At 37.8% G+C, this 20,378-nt stretch overlaps 1 protein-coding gene across 4 annotated transcripts in view; it reads left to right on the top strand.

Annotated features, from left to right (window-relative positions):
• TOX (thymocyte selection associated high mobility group box) overlaps window positions 1-20,378 on the top strand; it is a 310,002-nt gene that overhangs the window by 176,095 nt on the left and 113,529 nt on the right. For all 4 annotated transcript variants that reach the window (XM_010386795.2, XM_030937660.1, XM_030937659.1 and 1 more), the window contains exon 3: window positions 5,467-5,709. In XM_010386795.2, the coding sequence (XP_010385097.1) occupies window positions 5,467-5,709 (243 nt within the window). The remainder of the gene's footprint in view (window positions 1-5,466; window positions 5,710-20,378) is intronic.

Below are 20,378 nucleotides of genomic sequence, written 5' to 3'. Positions count from 1 at the left end.
TTAAAGGACCTGGAAGCAGATCTTGTCTGTTGGGCTTCAAAGCCTCAATTCTTGGCAACACGCACAGTGGCCAATCTTAACAGTCACTGAAGAAATCATGCATATTCTCACCTAGTCCAATATCTGTCTCCTTCTCACCAGAGAAAGATGTAGCACTTTATAAGCTAAATGTGCAATTACCAAATTTTAAGGTTTTAAGAAAATGACTTGAAATAGTCATTGACTGTCTATTATAGAACCATAGAAATACTCTTGAGGCTGATAATATTTTGAAATTACTACTTTAATTCTCCCAACAGTCCCTTGTGGGCTTGAAAAGTTCATCTATTTTCCAGAATTAGCCATGCCTCATGGTAGTTCACTCCACTCTAACCCACATTCAGTGGCACTGGGATCCTGCTTCCTGTACGCAGAGTGATGCACAGTGCCTCCTGCGCTGGAACACAGGAGTCCTATTACATAGTTCAGCACCAGCAACACCTTGTGACTGTCTTGTGTCTCGAACCAGGGAGTAACTTAAGATCAGAGAGAATCTGGTTAATTAACAGTAATATAATTTTGAGTTCTTTGAATCATGTGCATCATTTAGACTGGCTCTGGTTTAGAACAAAACACTTTCTAGGCTAATATGTTTCCAATTTACCTTGACTTAGTATGGTGAAGATTCAAGATAAAATTAAAAGTGTTGGCCTGATTTTCACCCTGCAGTCCCTAAATACTTTTTCTCCATTTGTGTAAGATGGTCATTGCTGACTTTCAGCATTTGTTGGGGAAGAGGGAGCTCGCATGGTCATGCTGCTGTTCAAGTTCCAATCCCTGAACTGGGATGGGTACATGTCACTATAAAATGTGATGAAGAAGATGACAGCACCTTTGAAAATCTTACCTGGCCTCCCTCAGCATTCTAGACTAGAACCTAACCTCATAGGACTTCTAATGACATGTGATTCACTCCCTGGCAGCCTCTAATTTTTTTTTTTTTTTTTTTTTTTTTTTTTTAAGTAGTGCTGTTGTCTCCTGGGCATCTGGGGATCATCATGGAAAGGACCAAGTGATCTTTGTTCCTAAGAGGGTTGGAGAATGAATGATCTGTAAATTCCAGGCCTCACTGTGTCTTGAGGGAAAAAAATAAGCCCAAGTCAGAAAAGGACCCTGCTGGAATAAGTGGACATGAGCACCAGATCCCCTATATCACCCAGGGATGGCCTTCACATAAGCCTTCTCTGACAATTCAGCCCCTGATCTCATCACTCATATACCTTCTTGTGGTCTAATCAGGCCTTCTCTGCTGGCCAGGCATGGGCATCAGAACTGCTGCTGTGACTTCCTTCACATGCCCCAGCAGTCGCCCAAAGGGCCCTGATGTCCTGCCTGCCATGGGGGTTAGGCTCCACAGCTTCTGACAGCCAGGGGGTCACAAACTCTCCTTTATGAATCCTCTGAAATCTGTGTGTCACTAAAGGATAGTAGGTGCCAGGCACTTCAGGGGATCAAATCAGCAGTCAGAGAGGAATTATGTTGGTCAGTTTTGCATTGTTATAAAGGAATACCTGAGACTGGGTAATTTACAAAAAAAATATGTTTAGGTGGCTCACAGTTCTGCAGGCTGTACAAGCATTGCACCAGCATCTGCTCAGCTTCTGGTGAGGCTTCAGGAAACTTCTACTGGTGGTGGAAGGTGAAGGGGGAGCAGGTGTGTCACATGGTGAGAGAAGGAGCAAGAGAGATGAGAGGAGGCACCAGGCTCTTTTTAACAATTGGATCTGTGTGAACACGCAAGAACTCACTCGTTACTTGGTGAGGAGGGCACCAAGCCATTCATGAATGGCATGACCAAACACCTGCCATCCGCCCCTACCTCCGACACTGAGGATTAATTTCAACATGAGATTTGGAGGGGACAGGCATCCAAACTGTATCAGGGATATAGACTGCTCTGCCCAGCCTTCCTGAAGCTGCTCAAGCCTCTACTCGCCTAACAGGATATTTTTGGCCTCCGGATATTCTGTGAGATTGTTACAGACCATGTAGGTAACTGGCCTGTGCAACGTCTTGACAATAAAAGATATTTACTCAAACCCGGGAATAACAGTGTATATTCACAAACTTCGTGCCTTTAAAGAGTCATTTTAGCATTCATTTATTCATGCACCTACGCATTCACTTAGTGATTCATTTATTTAGTCATTCAACAAACATTGAACACTAATTCCAGGTAGGCAGCTTAATGGGGAAGAGGGAAAATATTGAATCATATTCTATTGTATCACATCCCCCAAAACTGCAAATTGTCTAAATTATAAAACTATTGTTAAGTTAAATGTATGTTTATTAAGTTTCTAAAAATCAAAATAAAGCTCTCATGTCATAGAAACCAATGTTGAAGAATTAGCAAATTCATTTCCACATTAAAAAAAATAAGTAATTAGCCTAGCATTGAACTTGTTGTAAGTTCTGGGACATTTTGGCATTTATGCAATTACCACTATACTTTTATATGGCATCAATCACACTGTAGTAGGCTCATGGCAAATAAGTATATCATGACTTCTAATATAAAGAACAGAAACTACTAAGTAACCTTAGTAGTTAAAATTCTTGATCCACATAACTACCTATTACCAGTTAAGTTGTAGAATCTGTGGTTTTGGTATATAATTGTCTGAATTAAATACATTAATGTGTAATTACATGAAAAGAAACCATGTAGCTTAATTCAATTACAATACAATTGTTATCACTGAATGTAAAGTGATACCAATTAAACCTTCTTTTAAGCACCACAAATTAAGATTTAACTACTGAAGAAGCTCTAGAATGTAAAGTGATGGTCTACTATAGGTGGAATTTTCCCTTAGTATTTTCAGAGATTTAATGGTATTCCCAAAATTAAAAACATCTTTCTCCTTTATTGCTGGCATTAGTTGTACCTTATTCAGGAGAGTTTCTCTCTCTTTTTTTTTTTTTTTTTTTTGAGACAGAGTCTTGCTCTGTCACTCCAGGCTGCAGTGCCGTGGCACGCTCTCAGCTTACCACAACCTCCACCTCCTGGGTTCAAGCAATTCTCCTGCCTCAGCCTCCCGAGTATCTGGGACTACAGGCATGCACCACCACACCTGTCTAATTTTTGTATTTTTAATAGAGATGGGGTTTCACCATGTGACCAGGCTGGTCTCAAACTTCTGACCTCAAGTGATCTGCCCACCTCAGTCTCCCAAAGTGCTAGGATTAATAGGCATGAGCCACCGCACCCTGCCAGGAGAGTTTCAAACAGGCACTAATTAGCATCTTAAAAGATATCAACAATTCAGCATTTGCATGTTGACAAAGAGACAAATTATGAAATCTATATTCATATAGAGTAAATATTTAATTTCAGTGGGTGGGCAACGGGGTGGAATTTGGAAAAGGCAAGGCCTGATATTAATGCTAATACTATTACTTAAATTATGAAATTTTGTTTATCAAAAACAGTTGAGTGTTGGCAATTTTGTATCATTCAACCTAATAAGATAGTAGCAATTAAACTACTTTATAAATAGCATAGCAATAAAAATGCCACCTTTATGATATATTTATCCCTCATGTGTATTGAGTTGATCTTTTATTTCTGAGCCTCAATTTTTATCTTCAGGAAACTGGGGGTAATAATAGCTACACGATGGATTACTGTAATGATTAATAGGAGACAACATAGTCAAAGACCTTGGAACAGTGCTTTAATATGAAATAGTCATCTCTCCCACCTCCCCATTAGGCATCTTTTATGCTTATATGCATACTTGTACAAGGAACCAATGGCTTAGATCTGTTGAGAGTCTAAAACATATCAGATGAGTGAGAATTTCATCAAACTTGTAATTTTGACACAGCACATACATATTTTTCACATGAGATACATATTGTTAACAGGAGAATCTGATAATACGTGATTGAACTTTTAGAGCTGATGTTTTTTTTAGCAGAACTTTAGATATTTAAGAAAAATTTTCTGCATAAGAGTCAAATTTTCCTTTCATACACCAGCTGTTTCTAACTTACATGTGCTGCTCTATGACCAGGTCTAAATTCCAGATGTTCCAAGTAGCTCTTCATTTAATCTTGTCTTCTGATGGCACCTAAACAAATACATCAAAACTTGTACAACATTTAGAAAGTGGAACTTGAAGATTTTCTTTCTGTTAGACAAGTAGACGCCATCTGGAAAAAATAACCCCAGGCACTTGGACACAGGAGCATGACGCTTATTGGCTGGACACCCAATGAATACCTTACACTACTTTCTTTGGCTCCCACCCTTGCCTGCTCATTTCAAATCTTGAACACTTGAGCAGGCGCTGGGCTGTTAGACAAGGGAATCCTTGTTCCCCATACACCCAAACACTATGAAGGCTCGCTCTTAATTTGAAAGATAAGCTTGCAAGGATTATCTGGACCGAAATGTTTCCTTTCATACTGTGACACCTGTTCTATGAAGGACTGCTATATATCACTGTGTATTTAATATTAATTGGTAACAATGTTTTATTTTTTATTTCTTCCATATATTTTTCAACATTTGCCACATCCCATTTTAAACAGGCATGTCCTCATATAATCTTTCCTTCCTGCTCCCCTCCCTCTGTTTCTATTTTATCTAATGCTAGTTTGTAAAAGAAAAAAAAAAAAAAACCATATATGTAACTGCTATTTATTTTACTGACTGACTTTTATTCCAGAATTAGTATTATAATAATATTAGTACTATTTTGCTTTTCAAAATGGACAGAACTGAATTTAAATAATTGCAATATTATTTGTCAGCTCTTAGGGGGAAATCAAGTAAATCTTATTGGAAATCATAAAAGTAATCTTCACTTTGATTTTGATTATAAAACCTTTATGATAAAAATAGCTCTTAATGGCCTTTTCTTCATATATCAAACTTTCAGCAGAACTACACTTTTATGCAGCATGCTTAAGTTGCTTCTCTTCTAAGACATTTTCTTTTGTCAATTGTGAGCAGGTAGCCTTTCAAAACCCAAAAGCAATTGCCCAGAACTTCTGGAATTCATTTTTATTACATCCCATGATCTGAGCAGTAGGGAGCCCTGTGAAACATGTTTGATCAAACATTAATTTTATAAATTGCCTTCCTTCCCTACAATTCCCATGAAAAAGGTATTCAGCTAGATTAAAACTCTGGAAAATTTTAATGGGAACTTTGAAATCTGTTTGAGTTCAGCTTTTTGGAAAAATAAAACCACCTAATGGAAGTAGTCTTTATACCAGAAGTGGATCTGCCTTTGAGGCAATTTTCTTTCATGCATAATGATGAAATGGCAGCAGGATAATCTGAAAGTTTGAAACGTCTTTGACAAATCCATACGCTGCTTATAATAATATCTAAAGGGTCAAGTGTGTTTGATATGATGATGAAGAGCAAGAAGATGATAATTTGCAACAATGTCATCTTGTCTTTCACAGTCCTACCCTGGTCCAAGCCTGGAAAGTGAAGACTTCAACATTCCACCAATTACTCCTCCTTCCCTCCCAGACCACTCGCTGGTGCACCTGAATGAAGTTGAGTCTGGTTACCATTCTCTGTGTCACCCCATGAACCATAATGGCCTGCTACCATTTCATCCACAAAACATGGACCTCCCTGAAATCACTGTCTCCAATATGCTGGGCCAGGACGGAACACTGCTTTCTAACTCCATTTCTGTGGTAAGAATCTGCTTACCTGTTTGTGGTGGGGGCTGAGGGATACCGTAAGCACATGGACCAAGTTCATGCGAAGGCCTGGCATTGTGATGATAGCATTCTGAAACTGTTTCTAGCTATGGAGACAGTTCTTTAGAAATCATACACATTTCTAAAGCAATATTCTGTTTTATATTTAAGTCAAGGCAAAATCAATTAATTACTTGTGCAGTCACTCATATTTATGACCCAAAGTACTAAATACTGTTTGACACTGTATGTGTTGTCATAGAGTCAAACCAGCTTACCAGCTTTCAGAGAAAAAGTCACCTTGAAAGATGCTACCTCTCATCCAGTGGAGGATTCCTCCCCGTAAGGGAGATCCCCACATCTTCTCAACTGGAGCTGCTGCTAACCTTGATTTTCCTTCCTATTTTTGGCTCTCAAGTTCCACAAATGTATACCATAGGAAAGTAAGAAAACAATTTTCAGTTTTATTTTGGAGGTATAATTCTGATGAAAAAAAAGTATCTCCATTAAAGTGTTTCAGTCTACTGGACCTGTTGTCTAACAATTTATAATGACAACACTATGAATTCCCCTTAATTTTTCAAATTTAATAGGAATGTGTATCAACCAGCAAACTAGCAAAAAATCAAATTCTCAGGCTCTACCCAGGGGCTTCAGGGGATTGTATTTTTTACAAGCATCCCACACTTGAGAAACACTGGTTTATTATAAAATCTTTTCTTCTGATTTTTATGTCTTTTGAAACTTAATAATTTCTCTGTCTATACCCCAATAGTGGGAAAAAAAATCAGTAGTATATGGCCAATGAGAGAGCTTTAGACCATGTCATAAAACCCTCCTCCCAGGTTAACAGCGACTTTTAATTAGCACTTTTTGGTTTTCCTTATTCAGTCACTTAACATTTCAACTAACTCTCTTGTCATTTTCATAAGTCACTGAACAGTACTGTCATTTTCACAATGAATAAATTGATTAACTTGCCAATATTATGTTGTTTCTGATTAAAAAAACACATTTCATATTATCACTTATCTAAATCATTGGGGGATAAATCTCTAACTTGAGTGATTTTACAGGAGGAATTTTCTGTTAATCATGAACATAAAGGTGGAATAAAAGTAGAGTCAAGGCTGGGTGCGGTGGCTCAAGCCTGTAATCCCAGCACTTTGGGAGGCCGAGACGGGTGGATCACAAGGTCAGGAGATCGAGACCCTCCTGGCTAACCCGGTGAAACCCCTTCTCTACTAAAAAAAAATACAAAACACTAGCCAGGCGAGGTGGCGGGCGCCTATAGTCCCAGCTACTAGGGAGGCTGAGGCAGGAGAATGGTGTGAACCCTAAAGGCGGAGCTTGCAGTGAGCTGAGATCCGGCCACTGCACTCCAGTTTGGGCGACAGAGCGAGACTCCGTCTCAAAAAAAAAAAAAAAAAAAAGTAGAGTCAAAAGAAACTCCAAAGTAGTTTCTTTAGAGAATGAAACCCAGAGCCTACTGCCTAATACACAATGGTGTCTAGAATTTTTCTAAAATCTGGCAGCCATCTGGGCGGCCAAGAGGGGAGAACTCATTGGCAACACCGTCACTCAGGTTTTTAGATTATATTCCACTTGTATAGATTTAGCTTATGAGTATTAAGTATGACTCCATAAATAGAAAATGGATTTTTTTAAACAAGCTAAATGTGTAAAGCTGAAAAATGTATTTCAGTGTAGTCACCTTGAAAAATCACCTGCCTGCTTCTCTTTGGGACTAAACCTTCAGATCCGATTCATGAGCCAAAGAAGGCATTCAGGTCATGCCTCTGTAGGGACCCCTGTTCCCTAGAAAGGAGAAGAAGGGGGCGGTCAGTATACATGGAAAATGCCAGTTTTGTTCTCTAGGCTTGTTCCCCATGGTGGGAATGAGATTGGGGCCATAGGAAGGATAATGAGATATTCAGTTATACAGTTCAAGCCTTTTTCCTTTATAAAATTTACCTCCTTTCTAGTAACAAATTTACCCTCCTTAGCATTTCTACATCCATCTCAATACATCTTTAAGAGACCTCACACTTAAAGAAATGCTTATGCAGTGTCAGTAACTGTGGCTCAGAGATTTTTTCCAGACTTGCTGCCCATGACAGTTATGCCATCCTCAAATGGCACATTTGGGACTGGGCTCAGTCACAGCCACAAGATAGGCCATTTCAGCTCTGTTCCCACTGTCCCTTCCTCTTTCCCTATTGGGAGCTTCTTTCTGTTCATAAAATTTCCTTATTCTGTCTGCCCACCAACACACTGTCAAAAACTAGACTTTGATAATTTTGCCTCAACATGCAGGAACTTTCAACGTTTTGCAGGGTAGGGGGAAACAAATCCCCTATTTGGCCTAAGCTAAAGGAATGAAGCTCTGATTTGCCATTCTAGTTCTTGAAGGTGAGCCTGTTCAGGATTTTCATAGGGTGGCAAGTCTTTCCAATACCCCTCAAGCTACATTCTGGAGCTGCACGTCTACTGTGCCTCCTCACAGCACTGGTCCTAGCCTTTAATGCTGCAAGCAAAAAGCGACTCCAGCAAATACCCGTGTTGGTGAGATTGTGGGTAAGGTTCAGCACTTCCAGTGGAATGTGATGTGATGATGGAGCTCTTCTATGATCTGTGCTGTCCGACAGCAGTAGTCACTGGCTATTAAATGCAGCTGGTAGGACTGAGGGACCAATTTTTCATTTTATTTTATTTTATTTACTTTACATTTAAGTAGCCACATTCACCTAGCAGCTACTGTGTTAGACAGTATAAGTCTAGTTAATGATGTTGACTGTAGCATTAAGTCTATATTAAGCCCATTTTTTCCAAGCCAGCATGGTCTCAGAGAAAGAAGATTTGGAGATTACATTTATTGTTTCTGTTTCTCAAGGCTTGGAGATCTCTGGCTGGATTCCAGAAGCCAGAGTCTGATACACTATAAAGTTGCAGTAGAAATCTAATAAAGTTGGAAGAATCAGGAGCTATCTTTTGTCTACAATTCCTATGAGAAACAAAGAGCCTCTTCAGTTCTTGTTTTGAGCTCTCATGTGACTAGAATGCCATTCCTCAGTGTATATATTTTGAATGCTTACCATGGTCTCAATGTTTGAAAAGGCTCAAATGATTGATAAGACCTAGCTACTGTTCTTCTGGACGGTGAAAACGTAAATAGTTATGAAACAATTAGAAACATGGGGCAATTAGAGACCAAGAGAAGTGCCCAACTCAGATGTACTGGTCATGAACTCAGTAGGAACTCTTAGTTGAAAGAGATGACTGTACTCTGGTTTGGGTATAAAACTTAGTAGAAAAGGTAGGACAACAGTCACAGCTTGAAGGTGGGCTTTGATTTGGATAAACCAAGAGGAAAGAAAAGGCATGTTGGAGAGTGTTCAAAAATCAGATTGGGTATTTTGAAATGGGAGATTTGACGAAAACCTTCAAAAAGTAAAGAACTTGGCCATGTTAGGACAGATTATAAGCAGTCGCTGGTGGTTTTTACTCAAGGGTAAAAGTACTATGAAAGCAATGTTGTAGGAAAATCCTTCTGGCAATAGGACCCTGTGTCGATAGCAGCGGTAAGAGACAGGGGTTATGGAAAGCCCCTTGGGCCTGTTATCCCGATGTAGGTAAGAGGTGCCGAGGAACTATAGCAGTGTGGTGTGCCATTAAGCCATTTTTGCATCCACAAATATGTATGGATCTAAAGATGAACAACATTTTGTCTTTTCATATTTTACATTTTAAAAGCATGAAGGGATTATTTTCTTTGAAAGAAACTTTGAATATTAAATTTGCTCATCACGCTTCCTTGTAAAAACGTACTAAAACTCTTTGCTAGCAAGTTTTCTCATGGCTAATATGATCACAAAATTTAACAGCCGAGCTATGGGCTGGTTTGCCAATCATTGAAATATGTTTATGTGTAGGGACAGTTTATGTCATCAGTGCCCATTAGACAGGAATGTAGTGTCTACAGATATGAGAGCATAAATATTGCCCACCTAGAAATGACAGTGCCCCTTCCAAGATTTTCTTTCCAGGTCACCTACAGTATGAGAACAACTAATAAAAGCTAACAGTTGTAGATTCTAAATATTGATTTTGCTGTGAATTTAAAAATCCTATGAGTAGAAGCCATCCTGGGAAAATGTATGTATAAGATCAACTTTCTCTAATTATATTTTCTAAAAGCTCTTGAATGTGATCAAAGCTGAGCCTTTTGCTGTTAATATTGTGATTGTATCTTTGTGTTAGTATTTTCAAATGGTGACATTTTACTATTCGAATGGATCAAGGAAGTGAAAAATACTTAAGTTCTTGTATATTATTTATTATATATATTTAGATATCGCATAGATTTTAGATGTTATTGTGATGTTTTATATATGCATTATGAGATATGAGATATTACTTATATATCAATTATTATAATGTATGTCATTTGCTGAAATTTTGTTTTTAGATATATTTTCTTGTATCTGCCTCTGTTTCTTATGTCCACTGGCAACATAAGTGATACAGTTTCACCATCTATAAGCATTTCCTACAAATGCCTAATATAGTAGACATCAACAATTTAGTCCATAATTAAAAATCAGTATCTGAATAAGGGACTAGTATCCCAATTTTACAAATGAAAAGTGAAAGTTCAAAGTGGTTAAGTGACTTAATGGCTTAGCCAGTAAATACTCCAGCTTCCTTATCAGGAAAGTGGGGATGATATTACTAGGCCTTCCCTCACGAGGTTCAGGAAATATTTAAGATTACTCAGACCAGTAGCTGGCACATAGGAAGCATTATATAAGTGCTGGTTAAATAAAATTAGAAAAGCAAGCCTGTACAACTCTTTTGGAGAAGTTAAAATGCATAGGAAGGAAGACTTTCCAAAAGAGTTATTTATACTTTCACCCTGAATCTTCACATCTGTCAAAAAAGACTGCAATAAGCTTACTATTAGCCAAAGGAGTATTTACCTTTTACTGGGTGTCTTTATTTATCATTGTGATTCAAATTGATGTCTTTGGGCCAGAGAGCCTCGATTCAAATCCTGATGCTTCTGTGTACCAACTGTGTAACCGTGAGTAACTTTTTGTGCCTCAGTTTCACCTGTTTAATCTCATCATGTTGTAAGTATTAAAGTAGCTATTATCTGTAATGTCTGGCTAGATAGATTCAATAGGAACCTCTTTCTGATAAAAAGGTATCCAGGGTAGATATCTGTATTGCCTTCTGGAATTTATTGTAGACATATTGGGGTGCAGCATACATAGGGTGAAAGTTTTTCCCAAATTTCCCACCACTTTTTTGCATTTTCTTGTCTGTGCATTTTATTGTTAGTAGGGATTCCTGCAACTAGTTAAATTTCTGGCACTTTGAAAAAGATTCTGTTTTCCTAAAGTCCCTCTTTTCTAAGACAGGCTATAAAACAGGGTAGAATTTCTGTAAGTATATAACTGTCAAATAAGTGCCAATTAGTTCTGATTCTCTAGGTCCAAGTTAAATAGTCATTCATGACCCAATATGCAAGAGTTCCATTTTTCTCAACATTCCTCTGAGTTATTTTGATAGTGAGTAATTGATTTGTGTGCACTTCTCAGAGAGTGGAGTCTGGTTAGAAAAGCACTGAAATGAGAGCCATGGATAAGCTTGTCAATCATGGGCAAGTCACTGAACCCTCTTACCAGCAGCATTAGAGTAGATCTATACAAGACTGGGTCTACACTGAGCTTGTTGGGAGTGGGGTCGGGGGTGGGGCACAGGAGTTAGCCGGAGCAGTATTGCTTTTATTTTTATTTGCATTTCTTAAAAAAGTTCCCTTGAACAAATGTTCTGCCCCCAAGAAGATGGAAAGCCCAAGACTAGTTGATCTCCGTGATCCTTTTCAGGACTAGCATTTTCCTATAATTTGTTCTCTGTCAACCACACAACTTTGATCTAGACTTTGAGACTCACTGGGTTTGTCATGTTAGTTACTTAGTAATTTTTCTTGCCATTGCTTTGGCTGTCTCAGTGTTTTAATTGCGACCCCCCACCCCCTTCAAAGTTTAATCAATTGTAAGAACCTACTGGATAGATAATTTCTTTTGACTGGAAAATGTAATCCTGCCATTAAAAAAAAAAAAAAAGTGATGTTGCTTTGTGTGGATGGATAGTGTTTTCATGTTGTTCAAAGGAAACTACAGAACTATTTTAGCAGAAAGGTAGAATAAGAAAATGCCCATATTAAGTATTCATGGCTGAAGAAAAATCCTTTGATTTCTCCAAACTGAAATCAAGAGACTCTCTTCTGTTTCTCCCTACTTTGGCACATTCACCGCTGGGCTTAATCATGGATTGGTGAACGGGAAGATGCAACCTTGTATAAAGTCATCCCAGACTCTCAGCCTGGCCTATATGTGGTGATTGCTTGTTCTTTGTGCAGTCAACGGAAGCTCTTTCATACAAAGAAAAACCGTGCAAAGTTTTAGAATGGCCTCGAAGAAAGGATTCATTTAGAACCTGGGCTTTTTGTAGAGTGTGCTTCCTAATGACACATTATAGAAAATTTACAATGAGGAAAGCAACAAAGGCGATTTCAATTTCTTTGAATGTGTCAAATTTCCAGTTCTGGAGTTTGAAATGGAAAAAAGATGTTAAAAGGCAATAAAACTGGGGGGTTTATTTCCCAAATGCCTTCTTTTTCCAGCGAACAAAAGCAAGCATAATGTATATACTCAGATTTATTGTCATTTTTAGCATTCAGTCATGGTACACTTTGCATTCAAAGGCCACTGTACAACTGTTTTGACAACCATCACTTTCATAGGTGCTATACAGGACTCATGAAACTGAAGCAGAAGTGTTCCTTCAGGCCTATAGGGAGTGCCACACATCAAGGAATTCAGATGTATTAGAGCAGCATGAATTTCCAATATGTTGCCATTATGGAAAAGACCACTGGCATATTGAATAATGCAGCTTTCAAAGCCAAGCAGAAAATGTGATTACAGACAATTTGATTGCTGTTTTTAAAATAAATATTTTCTAAATCTTGAGGTATTTTATTTCATGTAATGCATAAAGTATGTAACCATGGTCTAGAGCTAGACATCTTTCAGAACACGGAGGAGCTTATGATGTCAGCCCATTTAATGATGGAATAATAGAAGTGTTTGTTTAAAATGGAATGGATGTCACAGCCACTTGTTCCTTTCTTTAAACAGAAAGGAAAATAAGCCATAAAAAATAATTTTGCAACTTTGACAGAAGAAAAATGATGAAGAACAATTATTTAGCGTTATGCCACAGTTCATCAGATGTTTAGCAATTACAGCCTGGTTTTTTTTTTCCCCACAAATTCTCCTTTTTTGAATATCGCAGAACACAAGAACAATGCATTAAACCACTTTAATGGGCTGGTTTTTTTGTTCTTAGTTTTGACCAAATACAGTAAATATGTGGGTTGGTTGTGTTTTTTCTTTTTGGACAAATGCTTAATAAGGTCAAAAATAGGTGTTATTTGTAGTTAGTTGTTAAGATCTACTTAAGACCTTTGTGCAAAACAGACTACTTTGAATGTGGTATTAATATAGTTCAATGGACTCAGTTTGTTAATGATTTGGGGCTATCTTTTATTGCTATAATAAAATATTATTCCAAACTAGAGTTCTTCTTAATAGTATTCAGGAAAGGAGCCAATTTAAAAATAACACTTTTTCTTTTCTAAGCCAAGTAATTAGACTCAAGATTCACTTGGTATATAGGAGTTCTTGTACTTTTTCTTTAACCCTAGAGTTCATACAAATGTGTGCCTCACCCATGTATGAAAGACGTAAAAAAGGTATAACATCAGTTATATAATATGCTGTAAGCAAACTCTGGGACCTACTTAATCCAGTCTCTTAAGTCTAGGCAGGAGTAAACCTAAACCATTTCAGATATGTGGTTTTCTAGGAGCCAAGATTCCACAACTTTACTTGGTAGCCTGTTTGTGTTTAATTAACCTTGTAACATTAAGTTAAATTGCATTAAGATATTTAGATTCCTTCCAGGAATTTCTTTATTAAAGTTAAACCAAAATCTCTTACTTACAAAATAGGCAATTTTAGCCTATTTTGTCTGCCTCAGCCATCTGAATGCTTGGAGAACACTTGATTTCAAATATTTGACATTTAGTAAGTCAATCCTGCAGTTATGTTTTACCTGGCCCAAATAGCCCCAATTCCTTTCACCTTTCCTCAAAGGTCATTATTTTTCCATTTTTAAATCAAACTCGCTCTTTTTTTTTTTTTTTTTTGACGTTTGTAATCTTAAGGAATGTTGACCACAATGGATGGCAGAGCTCTAGAACCTGAGATTGCAGATTAATTTCTGATTTTTTTGAATTATTCTCTGCCTCTACATGGATGTTTTATGATAGAGTCCTTAATAGCATCATTGATTGCTGATATGTTTAATTGCTGATTCCTTGATCCCTCCTACAGTATGTGACTCTTGCTGTGTTGGTTTCTAGCCAACAGTTTCCCATCTTGTATTTATGCAGCTCATTTCACGTCCTAAAGGCAAACATCTGAAAAGGCCGTTGTGGTGTTGCTCTTCAAGGCATCTTTTTTTCCTGCCTGGGTATCCATTATTTAGCAAACAGAGATGAATAAAAAAAATTTAGTGTAGTTTATATGTGAATAATTGTCTTTGGACAAAGGGGTTCTAAGTACATCCATAAGAATTTCCAGATCCTAGCGATGAGCTTTCAGTCATTAGTTATAACTTCAAAATTGTTAGTAGAATGTTTCCTAATGTGTGGAGGGGGCAGTTTGGGGAAAGCAGCACAGAACCTGGATAAAGAAGACACAGGACTGGAAAGAAGGAATAAACAATAAATGAAAACAGCCCTGCTCTGGATAGCAGTTACATACCTGGAGGTTCTGTCCAGGCATGTGTGGGGGTATGGATGGGGCTTCTTGCTTCCTCCAGTGCTTCTGGAACTGAGCTCTATGCTCCTCATTTCAGGTCCAGCGAGTGTTCTGTCCTCACTCTCCTACCTTGAATAATCGTGCTGGTGCTTCATGTATCAAGGATTGCTTTCTCTTTCCTTCCTTCACCATTTAGCATTAACACTCAGCATTAACTCCACTCCCCATGGAGAAAACCATTTTTCTGGTTCTCTCTCTACCTCATAAGCTCATTACAGGAAAGAGGACCTAGAAACCCTGAGAGCTTACTTGGTTTCATTGCCTAGACCTCCATGCAGAAATTACTGATAACAGTGCTCTCTATAAGTGTACAACCCATAGTAGGAGATCAATATCTATTTCTGATTGAATGAATCTATTTGTTCGCACTTAAAGTTATCTCCAGCCATAATATTTTCCCCTGACAGGTACAAGATTATCATTGCTTTTTGGGCTGACACTTCTAAGCAGTTGTTTAGTCTTCTAAAATGATACAAGTATTCCAGTTTTATAGAAAGTAAAATGTCATTTATCATGGGGTCTGAAATGCTATAATGCTTTCAATATACCTAAATGAATTTGAGCCCTAAACATAGATTTAACTTTACAGTCTTAATATTTAATCAACTTACCACTGATCATTTCTAACCTATTCCACTATTAAATTGATATATTTGACAATTAATTACAATGTGTAGTTGATCCTGCTTTTAGATGAATCCATTTATTTTCTGAGTATAGCTGTTTTTATAAAGAAAAACTATCAGTAAAATTACAAGACTTCTAAAGGAATATATTTGTGCCTACTCTTCCAAAGTCTTGGGGCAGAAGTAGTAGTAGTGTGAAAAATTAATGTCTATTAAACATTTGCCCATATGACTCATGTTACTTTTTAAATTACTGATTACATCTCAGCTTGCCACATCTTTGACTTGCTTTTTGCTTGCTTTATGCAAGTAGATTATTGACATTGAAATGTTGCATTATAGACTCATTTTGTCATGAAATCATGGGAGAATGCATCTAAAATGTTTTTCAGGAGAAAATGAGCCAGTCTCATTTCAAGACACCACTTTCTTCATTATTCATTAACTATTATTATCTAGAGCATATGGGATTGCTTTAAGAGCAGGTTTTGGTTTTAGATATTTTTTCCATTTTAGTTTTTTTCTAGTTTGAAAGTTGCAAGATCTCTTACGTGGACAAGCATTACCTACAGAAACATAATATTATTTGTCTTTTTATATTGGCCATTTATATACTTCTTTCTACCAGCAGCAATACACACTGCATAGAAGAAAAGATATAAAGTCTTGGAGGGTTTTTGACCATTTGTTACAGTCATTAAAATACTAGATTTGACTTTCCTTTTTTAAATAATTTAAAATATCACAAATACCAAAATCATCCAGAGAACATGTCTTTTTTTCTTACACCTAATAAATATATTTAACATTTTGATAAATATATAATCACAAAATGGATAGTCAAATTCTCTGAATTTAATGGACTGTACAGATTCCCCAGAGAAATAGAAGTACTCTTCGACAGAGAGAGGATTAAACTTCTTTTTGTAATTCAGGGTAACATTTTTATTTTTGATAGGCAAGAAACCCTCTCAAAATTTGTTACATTTGAAAAGCATTATTTTTCAACCTTTAGGGAGTTTTGTTTTCTTTAATCATGATCTTGATAATCTTTAGTAAAAATATGCTCCAACCCTGAAAACATATCATGCTATTAAATGCTTTACATTTTTATATCTATTGTATATGTAATCACATTCTGTATTAACCAGTAGATGTAACTAATGGTTTACCAAATGGAAATAGGATCATAATTCATACAATATGAAACTTGCAAAAGCTATGGATGAAAGATAACTCTCTCTGCAGTTCTCAAGATAGTGGATTCATAAAGTTTATTGATGAAAACACTATTATTAAGGCTATCAAGAGACAAAGAAAATTATTAGCATCTTGAAGTATTTTTTCTATTGTGATGTGTGTGTATATAGTATGTATGTATATAGTATATATGTATATGTGTGTATATATAGTATATATGTATTATATGTGTGTATATAGTATATATGTATACATGTATATAGTATGTATATGTATATAGTATATATGTATATAGTATATATGTATACATATATACTATATATACACACATATACATATGTACAGTATATGTACTATATACATATATACTATATATAGTACATATGTGTATATAGTATATATAGTATATATGTATATATAGTATATATATATAGTGCTTGAAAAGTTAACAGGAAAAGGAAAATAGGCTATGATCACATAACTATTATTCAGATAGAATAAAAGTATGTATGTATGTATGTATGTATGTATCTTTCTTTCTGTCTCTCTACGCATTCATGTGTTGATTAGGTTTGTGTGTCTGGGACTCTGATCCCATTGTCTTTAGTATTAAAAGGTAGCTGCACCAAGGTGAAGCCATGGCTGAAAATATCAGTGGCCATTTTCCCACTGGACAGATGCAGAGTGGGACCTCTAGTTAATAGCTACTGTCACATAGATTTTTTCTTGTGTGTGGTTGTTTTCTCTTTCCCCAAAGCAGCCTCGTTCCTGATTTCCGTAGCATGCAGGCTGGCCTGTATTTCCCAGCTAATAGCAGATGCTCTGCATTCAGATCTGCAGGTGTTATGTATAGTGAACGATAGAACCCAGGAACTGATCGTTCACTTGGGTTACGTATATGAAATTTGACAAAAGTGTGAGACCATGAAAGATCAAATTTTCAAGTATGGAACACTTCTTAACTTGTCCAGGGAGCACTGTAGTCACTCACAGAAACCTACTGATGGCATTGGGGTCTTGAGAAGCCATATGAGTGGTGGGTACACCTGTGAGTCTGAGTGAGGCCGCCTGCACTTGAACCCTGGCAGGCCCCTCACTATCCACTTGTGACCATGGGGAAGTAATTCTACCTGTCTGTGTCTCAGTTTTCCTGCTGGTGGTGAGGCTTGATCCGGTCTGTGCATCTGAAGCCCTCCGAGCAGTATTGGGCACACAGTGAGCTTCATGTCAGCTACTGTGTTATTCGCCTCCTCAGAACCCCCATAGCTTTTGATCTGGGTTTTTCTTATACCATCTGTCATTCCTCTTCTCATTACTGGTATCTGTGTTCCGTGGGATGTTCTAACAACCAGTATGCTGACATTTATTGGGCTCTGACTCTTGCCAAGTCCTGGGCTAGGTATTTTACACAGTTTTCTTCTTCATCCCTATGATCACGCCAGGAGGTGGATAGTGTGATTCTCATCTTACCCAGAAGGACCATGGGACAAAGAGGCAGAGCACAGGGATGGACAGTGGTGAACTAGGCAGGCTGGGGCACAGATCTCCTCTACATTTCTGGTGAGGCTGGGAGCCGTGCTTTACACTTGGTAGGGGCTTGGTAAATTTGCATTGGAAACCTCAATTGAGCCTTTTGTCCTCTCTCTCTCTCTCTCAGTCTCTCTCCTGATGAACTCAGCACCGTGATGATTCAAGCTGACAGTGTAAGCCCAGACACCATTCACAGTTCTGCCCTCTTCTTTAAAAAATCAAAATAAACTCACATTATTTTTACATTGCTGAAATAATAAGAGAGAATGAGTAGAGAAAAAGAGAGATCCTATATTTCAGTGAAAGAAGGATGGGCTTGAAATTCTGGCTGGGTGACTTTGACAAATCACTTGATTTCTCTAAGCCTCAGTTTCCTTAGCTATAAAAGAAAAAAAAAAGGTATGACAACAATCATATTTATATCACTATATGGTTGTGGGGATTAAGCTGGATACAGGATTAGCATTTTAGTACCTAAAGGTGTAGGTCCATTCTCAAGTCACTTGTTGAAGACATTAGCTTTCCAACTAATGAAAAATGTCAGCTCTTTGTCAAAAACCCAGTAATTTAAATTATACCAATCTTCTGCAAGGAAGACAGTGTTAGCTCCTCAGGTAGCAACAGGCTGCACAACAGACGAGGGTTCTGCAGCGCTAACTTAAGACCAGGAGTTGGGGTCTCTGCCATTTACCACATTGTCATTACTGGCCAACCTCAAGGTATTCTTTTCTCTCCATCAACAGTATAAAAAATTTAGCTTATAAATGTATGGAGATATTAAATCATTTTATAACTAAAAGGAGAAATATTTCTAGGCAGTTTGCCAAGAATAATAGATCTAAAATTAGCTAGAAATGTTTACCTCTCTTTATTAAATTCCTGTTACATTTTCTAATGTGTTTATATCAGTTTGTCCCCTCTCAGAACTGCATATTCTATATGTAGTGCCTTCATGAGAGCCAAAGAAATAAACATTGAATTGTAAATAAACTCAGCCAAGTTTTCTTCATTCCTGTTCAGGAATGATAAATTGACATGGCTGGGATCACAAAAGCATCTTGATAGGCCAAGTCCCGAAGGAGCAGCATACTCATGTCCCCGCATGGGCTCAGGGCCTTCTTGACAAACCCCAGAGTGAGGATCAGAAGGCTGGTCCACAGAGGATCATGAGGCCATTGTGAAACCAGCCTTCTTCCTCTCACCTAGCCTAGGGAATGTCCTAGCCTCTGGGGATAGGGTTGTGGAGGTCCCATCATGAGGCCAAAAACTTCCTGGGAAGCCATTCTCTGTGCTGTTCAAAAGTCATGCTTCCATATCTCAGAAGAAGAGCTACAGGATCCAAGCATGTGAGCACTTTGTGAGGTTTTCATGGTAATTCACAATCCAGCTCAGCCCAGGCTCTACAGACTGCATAAAGTCTCCGGAACAGAGTTTAGTCTGGGGTGGATTTACCAGGGTAGCCCAGTGTACCAAGACCCTCTTATGCATACACGGCTGGTCTCCACCGCAAAGGGGAAGGGGCACACATTCAGAATAGTCAGTGCATGGCAAAGTGGCAGCATGGCCTCAGGTCGCATAAAGCTATGGAAACATAGTCCCTTAAAAATGGTATGACAAAGGGCTATTTCTCTGAGCACAGTATACATTAAAATATGGAATAAAAATGCAGATGTGTTAAAAACCAGGGGTATTTTATTGGCATAATGGAAATAATATTGAAATCAGGTGTGTCTGAGGGCAGAGAATCCCAAATCTAACATCATCGTGTCCATTGTTCCAATTACCATGCAGTGATTAGAAAGATGGGCTCGTCCTGGGTGCAGGAGCAGGCACAGGGTACTTTAGCTGCCGCCCCATATGTGAAATGGAGAAAGGTTGTTATACTTTCTTCCTCTTGTAGTGTGGATTAAATGAGCTAGTCTAAGTAAGGCAGTTGTCATAGATGCCTGTGAATAGCAGGTTATAAATAGATTCTCCATGTCCTCGGCCTCCTGCTTTATCACAACAGCAGGGGACGGGGCCCTGTCCTTCCCTGTGGCCTTCTTTCCTTTTGGCATCTTGGGCCACTGGAGAAGAGCTAACTGCGCGATGAATGCTTAATTCTCTTGAATGTACTATTGTAATTTATTTATTCTCATGAGGTTTCATAAAAGCAATGCAATTTTTATACCGTAACTGACTTGATTTGCAAAGTAATGCTTTTTATCCACATTCAGTTAACATTTTGGCCTTTTTAACTTAAAGAATTCAAATTTTCTATGGGTTAAAAAACAGGATTACTAAGTGTAGGGTTTGGGTTAAACCCATAAGTTCTCCTCTAACTTGCCACTGAAGCTGTGGCGTGAATGGT

Source organism: Rhinopithecus roxellana, chromosome 9, assembly GCF_007565055.1.
Source record: "Rhinopithecus roxellana isolate Shanxi Qingling chromosome 9, ASM756505v1, whole genome shotgun sequence".
NCBI lineage: Eukaryota > Metazoa > Chordata > Mammalia > Primates > Cercopithecidae > Rhinopithecus > Rhinopithecus roxellana.
The sequence above is the reverse complement of the archived record's forward strand: the minus strand, read 5'-3'. Positions and strand labels throughout refer to the sequence as shown.